Genomic DNA, 18,703 nt, shown 5'->3' on the forward strand with positions numbered 1-18,703 from the left:
AGAGTGGAAGAAGAGAACCACAAATTGTACTCTGACCTATACACACATATTTAAGCACATGAGTACACAAAATAATGTCTACAAAAATAATAGAAAAAAGTGAGATGCTGGAGAGGGTCTGGTAGTGGTTGCAACTGAATGACCAGAGCCATAAGAGCATGGCCCTTCCTTCCCTACTCAACTGTGGTACCTGGGGCTTCAGCTGCTGAGGTGAGAGCTTGCCAGGAACAGTGATGCTGTGGTCTCAGCCTGCGCTACATATGTAGCTCCCTGGAACCTGCTGCACTGCTGTAACCTCTCGGCCTCTTGATGAATTTGTTGGAGGCTGACTCGAAATTAGCCCAGTTAGGGATCCAGTTTGACTTTTTATTAGGTCCAGACCTCTACTACCTGAGCAGCTTCCTCATCATTCCCAGGGATGGGCTTCTATACTCCCGCCCAAAGTGGTTCCAGTGGTTTAGATAGTTAAAGAGCTGGTACAGCAGCAGGCGCTTGTCGAACCCGGGAGCCTTTGGGATCTTCTGATGGTAGGCAGTGAAGAAGGATCTGGGGAACCCTCCAAACATCGATGCAATTGCCAATTCAAACTCAGAATGGCCATAGAAGGAGGCTGGATCATAAATAATGGGACCCTGGTCATCCTCAGCCACATTTCCGGACCAGAGGTCTCCATGGAGCAAGGCAGGGATGATCTCTATACCAGAAAACAGCTCTGGTATCTTCACCTAGAAGAGAAATTATTGCAAACGTGAGACTTGGAGACCCATGGGCTCATTATACAGTGCTTGGAAATAACACAGGGAACCATGGATGCATCCAGAGTCCAACCGAATAGTCTGCTAGGCTCAGTGAAGAAGCTCACCTGATTCCTGACTGTAACTTTGTCTAGCATTCTGGTCACTACCAAATGAGTCTAACAGCTTTACAGAAAACCTCAAAGTTGTTTAGGTTTTATGCTGTAGAATGTGAACTAGTTTGGTACCTATCTTCTAAACTGTGTTTTTATGTTATTACACATATGTACCTGTACCTCTTCTAGTAAATAACATTTCACCTTAGGCCAGAGGTTCTCAACCTTCCTAATGCTTTGACCTTTTAATACAGTTCCTCATGTTGTGGTGATCTCCAACCATAAAATTATTTTGTTGCTACTTCATAACTGTAATTTTGATACTATTATGAACTGTAATATAAATATATGATATGCAGGATATCTGATATTTGTCTCCTGTGAAAGGGTCCTTTGACTTCCCTGCCACCAAGGGATCACAACCCATAGGTTGAGAACCACTGCCCTAGACTGAGATGAATTGTGTTTCTAATATTTTGGAGTTCTATTTTGAAACTGATGTTGCAAGAACACAAATCTTCATTAAGGGTGGCACACTGGAGTCTTTGGCAAAGGGGAAAATGAGGGTAAGAGTGGACAAGTGAAATAATTGACATCCAGAAGCCAGAAGTCTGTCTCATCCCTCCCCTCACCTACAGGATAAGAAGGTGGTGGCTGATATCCCTACAACTTGACCAGCCCTCCCTAACATCAGTTTTTCCTATTCTGACTCAATCCTAAGAGGCCCCCACATGCATGTTGTAGGCTCCTAAGACACATCCTCTTCCCAGAGAAATAAGCACTTTGCTCACCTGTAGCCTTGACCACAGTTCTTGTGTCTCTCGGTCAGCATAGTCCTTTTCAATGAGATCCAATTGAGCTTGGAGCCGATGTCGAGTGAAAAAGGTTGGCCAGTCATCCTGCCATTCATTCACCTGAGCAACAAGAGAGGGCATGTGACTCATGGCCCCAGGACAGCTTTAGTGACCACTAAAAACACAGCAAACAGTAGTGAACCAACTGAAAATACAAGTGGAATCATGAAGCAGTTAACCCAAAAGAAGAGACATCTCGTCCAAAGCATTTAACTGGGGCCTTGCTTACAGTTCCAGAGCTCTTGTCCATTATCTTTGTGGTGGGGAACATGGTGGAATGCACAATTCTGGAGAGGAAGCTGAGAGCTACATCTTGATCCACAGGCCAAGAGAAAGACAGACTCTGGCAGGAGCTTTTGAAACTTCAAAGTCCACTCGCAGTGACATAGTTCTTCCAATTGCCTCCCAATCCTTCTAATCTTTTCAAACGATCTCACTCCCTAAGCACGTTGACTAAGCATTCAAATATTGAGCCTATGGCAGCCATTCTTATTCAGACCACTACAAGGGATAAAAGGAACTAGAATAAAAATGTAAAACAAATAATAAGGTGACCAAACACAATAAACACATAAGTGCAGAGAGTCAGAAACAAATGCTGTAGTTATATGACAGAGATTGGGCTAGAAGTACCTCAAGGATGGAATGCTTGCCTAGTCTGTATGAGTTCCAAGTTCAATACATACACACACAGAGTAAGTGACAGAGATAAACAGATTGGAACAACAAAGCAAGACCCAACTATAGACTGGAGAGGTGGTTCACAGTTAAGAGCACCTGCTGCTCTTCAAGAGAATCTGGTGTAGGTTAGTAGCACAAACACAATTGCTCACGGTCATTGGTAACTTCAGCTCCTGGGGGATCCAATGCCCTCTGCTGGTCTTTGTGAGCACTGCATGTACATCATCACATCATGCGCGCACACACACACACACACACACATACATAGGCAAATAAACACTCATACACATAAAATTTTTAAATCTTTAAAAAATAAGTTATGTTCATATAAATCAGGTTATACACAAAAACAAAAATACAATAAAAGGATAGAGAATGTACACAATTTCTCACAATAGTCAAAGGACTAATAAAAAAAGAAAAAAATGAGCGGAAATTCATGCCAGACAACACTTACGCCACAGCAAAGACTACCATCAGATACAAAGAAAATTATTTCATACTGAAAAGGTGGTCAAGTAATAAACAGGATCTACTAGTCCTGACAGGAGAGGGCATTGTTATTGTTGTTTAGGGTTTTACCTTGTATCCCAGGCTGGCTTTGAACTCCTATCTCTAACTCAAGATGCAAGGATTACAGGTACGTGCCACCACACTCTGCAATACTCCTAAATTCTAACTCTGCAACAGAGCCTTAAATACATGAAAATAAGACTGCTGGAACTGTAAGGAGAAATAGATAAATCCTCACTCACAGCCTGATAAGGTCTTAATTATGTCATCATTCTAAAATCTGTATGTTGAAGGTGACTGTTTTCAGAAATAAGGCTTTCAGCTTTTGGGAGATTGAGGTGGCGTGGGGGGTGTGGATTTTGAATTCAAGGTCAGTCTGGACATAATGTTTTTAGGAAGAAATTAGGGTTAAATGGCATAAATGTGAGGTCATAATGTAGCAGGACTAGAAGCCCTATAAAAAGAGGAAAACACCCAAGTGTGGTGACAATTCCTTTAATCCTAGAACTCAAGAGGTAGAGGCAGGCAGATCTCTGTAGTGAAATTTTTGTCTTCTTTTAAAACACAGTTGTGTTATGTGAATATGTTTCTGTTTTGATCCCAGGTGTGGGATTTGGGTTGCTTCAGTTTGTCTCCAGCCATTAACTATGATTGTCTCCTGCTCTAGGAGGGGCTTGATCTTTGCCAGCTGCAGATAGTTTAATTCTGGGGGAGTCTGGAGTGGGTATAAATGTTAGAGCTCAAAAGAGACAGAGGCACTCTGAAAAAGAAGGAGGAGGAAGAGGAGGAGGAAGAGGTGATGGTGATGATGGTGGAGGAAGTGGAGGTGGTGGAGGCTGTTGCTCCTGCTGCTGCTGCTGCTGCTTCCCTCTGCTGCTCCTGGTCGCTGCTGTTGTTGCAGTTTGACAAGAAGGTGGAGATATCCTGAAGACTAAGATTGGACTGTCCCCAAGAAACTCAATGCTCCCTAATTAACAACAAGTAGTAAAAAAGAGGTCTATGTTCCCTTTCTCCTCTAAACTTCTTTCTCTCTTACCTAGTTTTGGGAGGTTGAAAGGGATTAGGGTGGAATAAGGGTTGGAAAGAAGGGTGATAAAAGAACCCAATAAAATAGTAATACATATGTGTGTGTGTGTGTGCGCGTGCGCGCGCAGAGGCTAAAAAAATGTAAATTTGAGGCTACCCTGATCTACATATTGAGTTCCAGGCCAACAAAGACTATAGAAAGAGACTCTGTCTCAAACAAAGAAAAGAAAGGGAGGAAGGAAGGAAGGAAGGAAGGAAGGAAGGAAGGAAGGAAGGAAGGAAGGAAGGAAGGAAAAATAAAATACAGACATATACTCTCACCCAAATACAAAGCAACCAAAACTTGGTAGGTTTCACAATGTTTTAAAATACAAGCTATTAGATAAATTTTTTTGTTTGAATGGGGGATGAAACTGAGATGTGGATTAGTTGCTAAGCACAATAGACTTGCTAAATGACAGAAGCCATCTAGGAGAGACTACAGCAAGCAAGTTTACTGGAGGTAGCCCACCACTTTGCATGGCTTCAATAGGTGCACTCTAGAGAGGTACAGCCCCAGAGACTTCATCCCAGTGTTGCTTCTCACTGCTGACATTCCTTTCCTGCCATTATTACATAGCATAATGGTTCCGGGGCATCAGCCCACCCTATTGGGCAAATTTCCTGCAGATCAACATGAAGATAAACTTTCATGAATTAATGCCGTTTAGATGGATTATTTTATAGCATTTTGATTTGACTCAAATAATTTTAAGAAGAAAATTTAAGGAGATGGTTTTCGTTGTTTTGCCAGAAAGATGTAATAAAATTAGAATCAGGAATAGGATGTGCCCCCTCCTCATAGAATAGTAAGTTAAGGCTGCATAATAAAGAATACTAGGAGCTTTCATAAATTGCATTAAGAAGAGAAACAGGCAGTCAAGGAAAAACATTCCTTCTAGGTCAGGTTCAAGGATGAGGTCATAGGTGTGCACTATGATAAAACAAGGCCATGTGAAACTCTTGCTTTGAACTTATGATGAGCTTATAGAATGAAACATTGTTTTGAACTTACTATTAACATCCTTCTGTAACTCTCCTTTTGTGTAACATTTTATCTACAAGGTAACTTTATAAAGAACCTTTGTCTAAGAAGGTATAAATTGCCAGAGAGAAGAAATAAAACGTGGCTTTTGGGGCTCTGCAGCCATCAAATGTATAAATGCATATCTCTCTGTCTGTCTATTTGTACATATACTTAAGAGTTAAAAGAATTCATAGTTTCTCACTGGGCATTCTTGCAGGCCCCAGATAATTAAGTTTTGTTCCATCAGTAGTATTGAACCAATAAATTGCCTGCCACTATCAATGGGGGTTGGAGGATTGTTGGCTGCTATCGGCATGACCAGAATTGCCAACGCCATACCCCCTTTGACTACCTGCCTTGGTTAACCTTGTGAGGCCAAACCTGGCCTTTGACAGCTAAGCATGTACAGGCTCTGAGTACCATACCCACAATAGAGGGAGGGGGAATGGTTGTGTGTATTTGTGTGTCTGTGTGTCTGTGTGCCCGTGCATGCGCACAAGCACACATGCATACACACATAAAGGCCAGAGGTTGATGTAAAATCCTCCTTCGTTGCTCTCTACTTTATTGTGTGTATGCATATGTGTGTAAACATGTGCACACAGTTGTACATGCATGTTGGTGCATGTGAAAGAGGAAGATTGACGCCCTTTACCTTCCTCTACTGCTTTCCACCTTATTCTTCTGTGAGACAGGGTTTCTAGCCTGTATGGCCAGTGAGCATGCGGGATCCTCCTGTCTCAGCCCCCCTCATTTAGCATAAAAGTTACAGATGCACAGCACCATACCCACATCTACCACAATTCTGAGGATCCGAACTCACATCCTCCTGCTTGCACAGTGGGCAATTTACCAACTGATTCATCTCCCCAGCCACTCTTTACCTTATTTTTTAATACAAGGTCTCTCACTGAAACCTGAAGCTCCCTAGTTTGGCTATATTCACTGGCCAACAAGCCCCATGGATCTGGGATTACAGGGATACAACACTGTGGCCAGCATTTTTACAGAAGAGCTAGGGATCTGAACCCAAGCCCTTGTGCTTGTACGGCAAGTACTTGGTCAACTGAACCATCTCCCCAGACACTAAAAAGAGGACTTTTTGAGACAAGGACTCAACCTTGAACTCAACTATGTAGCCAAGGGTACCTACGAATTCCTAATTTTTCTTCCTCTACCTCCAAACTTCTGGGATTACAGGTATACAACATATCAGGCTCAATTTTTTAAAAATAATAATTGTCCAGGAGATGGTGGCACACACCTTTAATCAGGAGGCAGAGGCAGGCATACAAGAGTTTGAGGCCAGCCTGATCTACAAAGCAAGTTTCAGGACAGCCAAAGCTACACAGTGAAACCATGTTTATAATAATAATAGGCGGCTGGGTGGTGGTGGCTCACGCCTTTAATCCCAGCACTTGGGAGGCAGAGGATTTCTGAGTTCGAGGCCAGCCTGGTCTACAGAGTGAGTTCCAGGACAGACAGGGCTACACAGAGAAACCCTGTCTCGAAATAATAATAATAATAATAATAATAGGCATTTGACAGACATGGTGATGCACAACTGTATTCTTAGCACTTGGGAGGCAGAGGCAGAAGGATCATAGCAAGCTTGAAGCAAGCCTGATCTACATCTCAAGTTCTAAGCCAGGCAGGATTATATAGTGATACCCTGTCTCAAAGAGAAAAAACAAGGAGTGTATTGGAGAGATGGCTCAGCAGTTAAGAGCACTGGCTGCTCTTCCAGAGGTCCTGAGTTCAATTCCCAGCAGCCACAACCATCTGTAATGAGATCTGATTCCCTCTTCTGGTGTGTCTGAAGAAAGCAATGGTGTACTCATGTTAAATAAATAAATAAATAAATAAATAAATAAATAAGGAGGGGAAGACATACAGTTAGCAAATGTGCATTTATTGATCATTTGTCATGGCGAAAATACAAAATGGAATCTCAGAGTGAACACTTTCCTCCAGCTGGGATGGCTTCAACTAAAAACAAACAACTTCAGAAAATATTCAGTACACATCAGAGTAGGAAAAACTGGAACTCTTATATCAGTTAGTGGGAATGTAACTGGTACAACTTCTTTGGAAGCATGGGGCAGTTTCTTTTTTATTATTGTTTTAAGGTTTTTTTTTTAAATTGTGTGTGTGTGTGTGTCTCTGTGAGAGTACAAAAAGAAGGCCTCAGATCTCCTGAAAATGGAATGACAAGTGATCATGAGCTGCTGGGAACTGAACTCAGGTCCTCTGTAAGAAGCAGCGTGGGCCACCCCTCAGCCCCATGTGACAGTTTCTGAAAACTTAGGTAAGAACCTACTGTATGACCCAGGTTTTCCATCTCAGGTCTCATACAGTCAACCAAGATCAAATACTTGTATGCAAAGGTTCATAGCAGCTTTATTTGTAAGAATAGAAGCTAGAAACAACCCAGAAATCCATCAACAGATGGATGGATAGACAGAGACCATGGTTTGTCCATACAGTGGAATGGACTTTTGACACATGTGACGAGAATAGATGTTCTGTAAAAATATCAAAAGATTTGACATGGACACATATCAGAACAACTATACTGAGTAAAATAGGTGAAGGGCAAAATAGGTGAAGGGCAGACATACTATATTATATTCATATAAAACTTCACAAAACACAAGCCAATCTACAGTGATGGAGTAGACATGTGGTGACCCAGGTACAGGGATGGGTTACAGGAAGGGGCTGTAAAAGACATGAGGAAGGGTCAGTGTGCTCGTTCTCAGCTGCAGTGAAAAATTTTGTGGCTGGCTGTCCACGTTATCAAACTATACCTGAAACAGGTGTAATTTGTGTCACCTATGCTCCCATAGAGATGGACATGAGCTGAGGTTATTCCAAAGGCTGCTCTGAGAAACCCTCAAGGCAGAGCTTTTGGAGCATTCTGAACCTGGCAGACAGCCTGTATAGTTCTAGTCATTCTCCTCCTCCTGGAGTCTCTCTTGGCACTGCAGTTACTTAGCCCAGGGTTTACTCTCTAGTTCTAGGTGCACCACAAGAGACCCTTCACCCCAGCCTGGCAAGCTCCCCAAGCACTGAGGTCCACCATCAGGCATCCCACCATTCCTATTTACCTGCAAGGCTCCCAGTGCCTGGGGGCTCTCCTCTTGCCAAAAGGATGACAAGATCACAAAAGATAATTTCCTGTTGGCTAGCACTGGAAGCTCTCAGTCTTGCCACTTAGGTGGTAGGGCTATGATTCCCAAGGCCACAGAGGCATATGGCTTTCCTGCTGAGCTACTAAAGGCAGGTGACACCTGAGCATAAGAACCAAGGGCAGCATTGTATAATGGTCAGAGCCCATCTCTGAAGCCAGACTGAATGTCAAGTTCTGTTCCTCCACTCACTGGCTGCAAGATCTCTGGGAATGTTTTTTAGTCTCAGAGCATCTGTTTCTTCTTCTCTAAGGTGGATCGGTGACATCGCCTACTTCACCGCCAACTGTGGCAACTGGTAAGCTGAGTCAGACAAAAGGCTTGGGATGTGGCTTAGTTCTTAGCAGGAATACAACCCACGAATTCCCCAGCCAACTGGACTGGTGCTAAATAGAACTGAATTCTGGAGGGTCTAAGAAGTCTACCTTCTGTGGTTTCCCACCATGACTGCAACACCCCTCAAGGGCCCACTCAGCCCAGCTAGGGACTAGGATGCCTCACAGCTCGGGGATGGTTGGAGGCATTACATAAAGAACAATTTTGTTGTTACTCAGAGTAGGTGGACCAGGACTCTGATTTCCTCCTGACCAGTTGCCTCAGGATGGCAGAGTCTGAGGGGAACTCAGAGACCCTCCATTTCTCTCATCGGCTCCATTTTTTATCTGCTTCATATACAAGTTCTGGAGAGTATTTCCTTTCTTAACTCATGAATATTTGAGAAAAACACTATGCTTCATCATCCAAATCTTTAAAGACCACCGCCATGAGAAGCCCTTAAATTCAACATGTAACTCAAGACAACAAACCATGCTTGTCTATGGTAACAGAGGCCATGCTAGTTCAGGAAGTTGTGAATTCTGGTCTAAATTTGATCCAACCATACAGTGAAATATTACTCTACCACAAAAGAAATATTCTTACACATGCCACATGTAGATTAACCTCAGTAAAAGAGGCTGGACACAGGTCACGTGTTGTTATACGTCACCAACATAAAGTGTCCAGAACAGGCAAAACCACAGAGATGGTGAGATTTGTGATTTCCAGGGGCTAAGGAAAGGGGAGTAACTGCTAATGGGTGTTACCTTTGGTGATAAAAAATATTCTGGAATGAAACCTAATAATAAATCTATACCCATATCATCTGAACACACTTGACCTCATCGGACCTTAGAGGTTAAGCAATCAGGTCTGATTAGAACTTGGCTACAAGACAGTGGTGATATTTGCATTAAAACTGTGCTTGTACTAAAAACCATTGGATGGTACACTTTAAAATGGAGAGTGTTGTGTTACATGAATCACACCTCAATTATATCTCAATAAGACAGCCCTAGGAGAGAACCTGCAAGGTAAGGGCTGGACCCTTAGCTTTGTCCAGTCTACACTCTTCAGATTCTTAAACCGGCCAGGTTCCCTCCCACACCATGGCCTTTGCATCACTCTTGTGCCTGCCTGGAACACTGACCAGTGGACTGCAGTGTCTACTCCCTCCAAGCTTGGCTCAAGTAGCCTTCCCATCAGTTCTCCATCCTAAGTGGCACACAAGGGGTCAGTGGCCAGCACCAGAGCTTCAGGAATGGTCATCGTTAAATGGGGATGTCCCCACTCTGACACTCACCTGTGGGATGAAGCCACAGCACGTCACTGTGTGAAAGCCAAACTTGGTCACACCCTGGGGCTCAGCTTCCTCAGCCCCACAGCCTGTCAACAGAAATCTTGATCTCATGAAACTACTCATCTTTCACGGAAACCAGATCTTGGGAGAATGTCTGGATGGGTACACACATAGCTCAAACACAGGTAATCTGAGGGCTCACTACACATAGCAGTGACTAGCCAGCACACGGACTTGCCAGGACTTTGAACTCTAGCCAATGAATGGACAGACTGCAGGGCTGGTTGGTCAGGAGTCCATTCTATTCATTTACCAGCTCTGTTAAATTGCTTAATCATCTAATTTTCACAGTGTACTTAGGGTTCAGAGTTAAAAGCACTTGCTGCTCTTCTAAAGGTTCCCAGCACCCAGGTTGAACAGTGTACAACTGCCTGCAACTCCTCCAAAGGATCAGATGTCCACTTCTAGCTTCAGCAAGTACCTACTCTTCCTCCCTCCCTCCCTCCCTCTCTGTCTCCCTCTCCCTCTCCCCCCTCTCTCTTTCACACACACACACACACACACGCACACGCACACACACACACGCATACACATGAATTTTTAAAAGTTGTTTAATGCACTGTAAAGGGAGCGGGCATACCATTCAACACATTACTGAAGTGCCACCAAGAAGCATCACAAATTCCCATCTAAGATAGCTGATGGGCTGGGCCCAGCTTAAAACAAAACAAAACAAAACAAAACAAAACAAAACAAAACAAAACAAAAAGGAACTGGACTTACCCACTGTTTTCTGCTGAGCCTTGGACTTCTCCCTGAGCTTCTGGTTGTAAAGGTGCAAATCTGCCATCTGTTCCCCTAGCTTTGATGCCTGACTGAGGAAATAAGGCAGCAGCAATTACAACAGCAAACATGTAACACCACACAGCATGCTCTGCTTCTAGAGATGTTTTAAATGCTCTAAGGGTACTCTAAACGGTACAATAATAAACCCTTTCTTAAAGAGAAAAAAAACCTAAAGTATTGTAAGGGCCCTTGTTTTCTCTAGCATCTCAGCAGCTGCTGGCCATGTAGCACAAAGACTCAATCACTGAGTAAAAAAAACCTCAGCTCTCAACTTTAACAAGGAATATAGGAGAGACCCTGAGACCGAAGTCACACTGAGATATGAGCTGTGGCATCTCCCTGCTAATAAGATTCCGATGCCTTCTTTACCAGTTTGTCCTTCAATATTTTATACAATAAACATGCATGACTGTAATAGAGAAAAAGATTAAGCTCCCAGATAACCGATCACCCTCCCTAAGCTCAAACTGGATTAGTAGACTACATAGCATAAAGCGAGGGACTTGTTCAAATACTTATTTTATGCGGCTTCATCACAACTGAAACATCCAAACCAAAATGAACAAACAAACAAAAAAACCGCAATTATCTTTGTCTTAAGAATGGACTCTGAGTGCTGGAGTCATGGCTTAGCAGTTCAGAGCACTGGCTGCTTTTCCAGAGGAGCTGGGTTCGAGTCCCAGGATCCACAGAATGGCTCACACCTTCTGTAAATTCAGATCCAAGGGATCCAACCCCCTCTTCTGGTCACTGAGGGTAGTATACAAATATGGTGCACAAACATACATGCAGCCGAAGCACCCACACACATGAAATAATTTTTAGTTTTAATAGAGAAAGACAAAGTTGGCTTTGTTACTCTTGGGATAGTTGAAGAATTAAGAGAAGCTTCACTTTCAGGATCTCAGGTCTAATAAAAGAAACCCAAAACAGAATGGACTCCAGGGACTGGAACTGTAGAGATGGCTCATCAGTCAAGAGCACCTACAGAAGACCTAGGTTCCCAGTACCTACATAGCAGCTCAAAAACATGGTCACCAGACATGCACATGGTGCACATACATGCTGGCAAACATATCTATATCTATATCTATATCTATATCTATATATATATATATATATATATATATATATATATATATATATAATAAAAATAAGTCTATATATATACATATATAGTAAATATATACATATGTAATAACAATAAATCTTTAAAAACCGAACTCTGACAGGCATGGTAACACATGCCCTTAATCCCAGCACTTGAAAAACAGAGGCCAGCATGCTATACAGTGAGTTCCAGGCTAGTCAGGACTACATTGTGAGACTTAAAAAAAAAAGTCTCTGGCAACTGGATTAAGTTATGTAAGCAGCTCAACAGAAAACGCTCACTAGTGTTTTCTCTCTCTGCCTCTCTCTCTCTCTCTCTCTCTCTCTCTCTCTCTCTCTCTCTCTCTGTTTGTGTGTGTCCGTCCATTTCTGCCATTTCCGTCTCAGCAAGGCTGCTTGCTCCCTTGCTACCTAGTATTCTCTTTCTCCCCTTGCTCTCTCTCACTCTCTTCCTCTTTTTTCTCTCTCCTTCTCCCTCTCTTTCCATTTCTCTCCCTCTTTCTCTCTCTCTCTCTCTCTCTCTCTCTCTCTCTCTCTCTCCCTGTCTTCTCTATTTCTGTGACTCTCATTCTGTCTTGTGTCTCTGTCTGTTCCTGCCTCCTTCTGTGTACATGCGCCTTTCTCTCTTTCTGTACATGTCTCCCTGAATTTATGCCAGTCTCTCCCTATCTTTGCAGGTGCACATGGCTCTCTCCCTCCCCATGCACACAAATGCACTCACCTGCTAAGGCTCTTCATCTTCAAGTGCTCCATCACAAAGACAGCCCCACCTCCTGGCAGGTCAATCACCTTCATGGGCTTAGGGACCCGCACCAAGCCAGTGTTGCGGAGGGCCTCCAGGCTGGCCAGCTCTCCCTCAAACATCTGCCGGGCCTGCATCCAAATGCCATGAGCTCTGTCAGCTCTCCAAACCTGGACCCTAACAGGGACCTTGCTAGCCAGACCAAAGTACTCATGGACCTTGACACAAGCCAGAAGACCAAGTGCCTTCCATTACTGAAAAATATTACATCCATCCCTCGAGGCCAGGGTTTAAAAGAGATCCCTTCATGTAAGACAGAACTGAAAAGACAAGCCTGATGCCAGAATTCAAAGGATCTATGGGAAGACCCCTACAACAAAGCCTTGCTGTAGAAGATGCACAGGTCACAAGGGGATGCAAAGGGGGGATGGGAGGAATGGGCACAAGTGAAGTGTGAGCCAACAAAAAGTCTGAGGCTGGGTCTGAATCCTCTAAGGTACTGTTTTCCTTCCTGCCTCCAAGTCGGGGCAGGCAGCCTTAGGCATGGTAGAAGTTACCTGGGATCCTATTTGAGTCAGAGAAGGCAGAGTGGTGAGGTCAGAAGGGCCAGGCTCAGTTCTAGCAAGGACTAGAGAAGCTACAAAAGAATCATATACCCAGCTTGTCCATAAGGCCTTTGCTGGGACCCAGAAGCTTGATTCTAAGCTATTTCTACAAATATTCCCATTTATTTTTAGGCAAACTTTCATATTGTTCGCCATTGATTAAAAACATGCATTTTATTTACTTATTTATTTGTGAACCCAGGAGACTGTTCACACTAGGCAAATGCTCTATTGTGAATGATATCCTCAGCCCCACAAATGCATTTATTCATGGGGTTTGTGAATACTTCTTACATATAGAATCATCCATTTTTAAAAAATTAAAAGTAGATGGCTGTGGGTAAGAGCATTCAAGCCTAATCACACAATTTTGATCTCCAGAGCTCACATAAAAATCCAGATGTGGTAGTGTGCATCTGTAATCCCAGCCCTCCCACCACATGATGGGAGACAGGCAATCTGCTGGAATCTTTCAGGCCAGCTAGCCTAGAGCATGCTGTGTGGCAACAGAAACAAGAAAAACCTTGCCACAAAATAAGGCGGAAGGACAGAGCCAACTCCCAGAAAGGTATCCACTGACTTCTATGCACGTCATGGATGTGCAAACCAGAGCTTTTATGCACATACATACACACAAAATAAATCGAATGTTTTTAATTAAAAAATGAAACTTGAAGCCAAAACATTTATTATCACACATGAAAATCATTCTTCCCCTTTAATTCATTTCCAAGGGGGAAAGTCAGACGGGTACACTCAAATTGCCAACCTGCACTTGGAACCAAGAGGCACGTGCTGGGCATCCTGTTCTGGGAGAGCATTTGCAAACTTCAGCCATGCTTGTAGGGTAAACCTCCAAACCAGGTCAACAGTGCACAGAAAGCAGGGTGATGCTACCCTTCACCATCTCTAATGATGCCAGGAGGGACTGAGAAGGGCTACCCTAGGATTCTCTTCTTCCCCACAGCAGTCCTAGATACTACCTCCACTATCCAGAACTACTCCCCACAGAGCATAGAACCTCTGGAGTCCTCCCCCCACAGAAGGGGGAGCACCGTCACAGCTTGCCCTCAGGGACTCTAGCTAACAGACTTCAGTTGTCTTACCGTTTTCCATGCATTCTTTTGTTGTTGTTAGTTTGTTTTTGTTTTTGAGACAGCTTCTCCTCATATAACCCAGGCTGACATAGAACTCACCATCCTCCTGCCTCAGCCTCCTAAGTACTAGGGTGAGAGGGTATAGATGTATGCCTGGCTCTATACATTCTTAATCGGGAATATCTTAAACGTCCTAGAAACCAACAGAGCCCGTGAGAAGGCTGGTCCTAGCCTAGCCCTGGGAATCCTGTCTCTTCACCTGTTGGGAGAATGCAGAAGCTGAGGTCAGAGCATAGGCCAGACATGGGCAGAAGCAGCTTACAGCTGAGACTCAGCTCCCCCACGGCCAGTGATTACAGAAAATTTAAAGCTCCTGTGTGGGAGCAAAAGCAAGAAAGTAATCATGCAGCAAAGATAAATCCTCTGGTCCCAAGAGGAAGCAAGCCTGCCTGCAAATTCTGGCTGATCCCTCAGCAGAGGGTAAGGACACCAGGTCTAGTTCCCCCACCACTTCCCAGAATCGTGCATTCCTCTTTCCCCTTCCCAGATTTTATCCTTGTACACCCGGCAGCGCACCTGCGTCCTGCGGTTGACCTTCACAAACACGGGGCCACTGTCAGTGTAGTAGGCATAGCCCTCGCTGATGCAGCCCCCTCTGGAACTCCCAAAGGCCCGCAGTGTCCTGGTGTGAAGCTCGGCGCGCAGTAGCTGCTCCATGGAGAGTTGAGAACCAGAATGCCGGCAAGATGACGCAGAGGAGGGGGGTTCGGGGACCAGAAGGAAACAAGCGGCGGGCGGGTCGGGGGGCGGGGCATAGCGCTGTCAAAACACTGTCTGAACGGCCTACTGGCTCCTAGCTAGCTGGGGTGCGCGCTATCCCTGCATGCTTCTGGGGCACCAGGGCTGGTGTGGGAGGAGGGAGAGAGAGAGAGAGAGAGGAATTGGGCTAGACATTTATTTCTCTCTCCAAGTCAATCTCCACCCGGGGCTGCTGTGGGAGAAGGAGGAATGCAAAAGCTCTAGACACCCTCCTACGAGGCTCACTCCAGAATTTCTATTCCAACTCACCCTAGAAAAAACGGGATCCCAGACCTGGTCCTGAGTGTTCTTTAAAGCCATGAGACGGAAAGGGAGTGCCCTCACAGCAAGCATGTGAAGTCCCAGCACATCTGCACCACCTGGGGTCCACCCTAGGCCCTGTGCTCTCTGCTCAACTGGGAGAGTCAGAAGTGAGGACAGGAAGATTTGGGTCAGGGCTTCTTTATCCCTGCAACACAAGGCATAGCCTAGAGACTCAGATATCCCATGGAGAAGCTCTCGATGTCCAGATAAGGGTGGAGTCCTAGCCAGGGGGGTGCCCTGGTTAGATCCTAGCGGCACCTTTTAATACCACAGGGCTGGGTGATAGAGGCTACTCTGGGAGTTGTGATAGCAACAGCCTACTCCACCCAGGCTAGGTGGGACTCTGGATCTTGGACAGCCATGATAGGAAAGCAGCAGACATATATGCTCATGGGTACATGGGCACACACACACACATATAAGAACACATCCACAGACTGACATAGGAGACAGTCTGTGCTAACCCTCAAGTGTTTTAGGAGAGGTTGCCTCAAATCCCAGCCCCTACCATGAGCTGCTGGTCCCTCTCCTGTACTGTAATGTGTCCAGCTGACTATAAAGGGACTAGGGAGATTAGTAGGGTGGATGGTCCATTGCTGAGCTTTCAGTATGTGCTAGGGCACAAGTGAATGTCAGCTAAATTCACAAATATCCTATGAAAGGATTCTGTAATTAGTTCCTGCCTTCTCTATGACAAAACTAAAGTATAGAGGAGTTAACTTACACCAGACCCAGTGCTGAGACATAGCTCATAATATATGCAAACAAGTCTGGTTTGGGGCTCCATCCTGTGAATAGTCTCAGGTCCTAGTGGGACAAGACTCTTCCCAGCATGTCATAGAAAACCTGGCTGCTCAATGTTTTTCTTGTGGCCTTCCAGCTGACAGCTCTACAACTGTTCCTGTATCCGCCAACCTCACATTAAGATGACTCCCAAAGCACCTGAAGAGATAACGTATGCATGGGGTTGCCGTGAACATGCCTATTTGAGGAGCTCCATCATACCTCAGAGGGGCAAAACCTGTCAGTGCTGGTCATCCTCATGGTCCTTGTGACCTGTCCCTGGCTCTAACTGAGACTGGGTTCTCTGAAGGCTCTTGCGTAACTCCTGTATATGGCTGGCACCTATGTGGGATGATTGGAACCTGGGCTTAGCAGACACTGTCAAGCAAGGAACACTGATGTGCTCTCCTAAGGTGGCTTGATCATTCCCAATCATGGAGGCCATCCCTGGCTCCAGAGCCAGGGATCCACCCCAAGGGCCTTTTCTAACCTGGTTCTAAAGCCAAACACCATTTTCATGTCTTCCCTCTGTGCTGGGTCTTAACATGGCTCCAGAGACTGACCTAATTAGGGTAGTGAGGGAAAGAAGAAAAACCATGGACACACAGAAAAACTGGGAAGGGTGTACTGGGCTCTCTGATGGAGAAGCTTCAAGATCCCAGAATATCAATGTGTTTATTATTTACAACTGAACGAGTGGGCAGGGTTGTGGTATGCATCTAAATCAAGGTGGCGGGCTTAACTGATCTCAGTAGGAGCAGTCTCTGTGGGGAGCAGTATTCAGGAAGTAATATCTGGGAGGGAAGGGCTACAGTGGACATTTTCTGCATGCACCATTGACGTTCACACTCAGACCAGAGGTTTGTTATCTCTCTGTGTCACCAAATTCTCATGGATCTGAGGCTTTGGAGTTGATCTTGCAGGCTCATGTCAAAATCAAACCCCTCAGGCCTTCTCTGCTTGCCTCACTACTGGCTATCGTTCTTCAAGGCCATGCTAAGTAAAGGGACTTGACAGCATGGAAACGTCACTACAAAAAACAGGCAGAACAACCATTTATAGGAAATGTGACTGGTATCTCCATGTGGAGCCCCTCCTACCACTGCACCTTAACATGAAGCATTGGCAGTCTATTCAGAAACTTCTTTGTAATTGCCTGGCAAACTGACTATGAGTCTCAGGTTGGTCAGACCATTCTCTTTCAGACTAAGAAGGCTCCATTGCTTGCCAGCTTCTTTAAGTGTTGGGAAGTTTGAGGTGTGTGGGTTCTTTGTAGGATCTGCCTTCTCTCTGGAGGGTTCTAAGCTATTCTGTGTAACTGGTGTCTAAAAAAAGTCCCAGGGATGTATTTCAGGGGAATGTGTCATCAGTTTCTGGACAGAGTGTTGGGTCATCTCACAGCCCCTTAGACTTTCCTTCACGAGGGACACAGCACATTATGATTACAATGAGAGACTCACAGAAAGAACCTGTGAGACAGGCAATGAGTGGGTAGGGGAGGCTATAAAGAGGCATTGACAATTCAGAGGCAAGATGGTTGGGATACTAAGTCTCTTAAAATAGTATTAGGGTCAATTGTGTGAGTGTGAATGACAACATTGTAAACAAAAACAGACATCAAACTAGAAAGGAGGTAAAGAGAGGGCTGAGGCAGACCAGGAATTCAAGGCCAGCATAGGCTACATGAGATCCCATGGTGGCTTGAATGAAAATGTCTCCCTTAGCTCAGATGTTTGAATATTCGGTCACCAGTTGGTAGTGCTCTTTGGGTAGGTTTAGGAGGTATGGCCCTGCTAAAGGAAGTAAGTTCTGGGGGTGGGCTCTGAGGTAGGAAAGCTACGGGCCATCCCAGGCTCACTCTCTGTGCCTTGGGCTTACAGTTTGAGATGTGAGCTCTCGGCTTCCAGCTTGAGCCAAGTCTGTCACCTGCTACCATGTGGTTCCCTCCACATGAGACCCTGACTCTCTGTAATTGCAAACCTAAATCAAGTCTTCCTTCTATAAGTTTCCTTGGCCATGATGTTTTATCACACCAATAGAAAAATAACTAATACAATCTCCTTTCAAAAAAAAGAATAGTTCTACCTATTTATTATAACTATATAGCATTGCAATGTAAGTTTGAATGTAATTGGCCCCCATGGGCCCATAGGAAGTGGCATTATTAGGTGTGACCTTGTTGGAGTGTGTCACTGTGGAGGTGGACTTTGAGGTCTTATATATGCTTAAGCAACACCCAGTGGGACAGCCCCCTTCTGCTGCCTTTGGGTCAAGATGTAGAACTCATGGCTCCTCCAGCACCATGTCTGCATGTCTGCCTGCATGCTGCCATCTTCCCGCCATAATGATAATGGACTGAACCTCTGAGGCTGTAAACTAGCCCCAATCAAATGTTCTCCTTTACAAGAGTTGCTGTGGTCGTGATGTCTCTTCACAGCAATGAAACCCTAAGTAAGACACGATGTTTTCTGGCAAACAGCTAAGATAAATGTTGAGTACATAAATGCGGAAATATACTAGTTTTAAGGATCACTGAAACAACTACAATTTTATTTAAGTTTTTAGGCAAAAAGATTTACTAATATCAATGCCATTCATG

At 44.6% G+C, this 18,703-nt stretch overlaps 1 protein-coding gene across 1 annotated transcript; it reads right to left on the reverse strand.

Moving 5' to 3' along the window:
• Positions 1 to 345: 345 nt before the first annotated feature.
• On the reverse strand, positions 346 to 14,947 carry Fn3k (fructosamine 3 kinase). Its single transcript, XM_028787916.1, has 6 exons — positions 14,776 to 14,947; positions 12,477 to 12,628; positions 10,583 to 10,674; positions 9,803 to 9,885; positions 1,642 to 1,764; positions 346 to 725 (listed from the first exon to the last, which is right to left on the reverse strand). Exons 1-6 carry the CDS (start codon positions 14,914 to 14,916, stop codon positions 387 to 389), a joined length of 930 nt encoding a protein of 309 aa, XP_028643749.1. The 5' UTR covers positions 14,917 to 14,947; the 3' UTR covers positions 346 to 386.
• Positions 14,948 to 18,703: the final 3,756 nt, after the last annotated feature.

The sequence above is a fragment of the Grammomys surdaster genome, unplaced genomic scaffold (assembly GCF_004785775.1).
Source record: "Grammomys surdaster isolate TR1022 unplaced genomic scaffold, NIH_TR_1.0 125688, whole genome shotgun sequence".
Lineage (NCBI taxonomy): Eukaryota > Metazoa > Chordata > Mammalia > Rodentia > Muridae > Grammomys > Grammomys surdaster.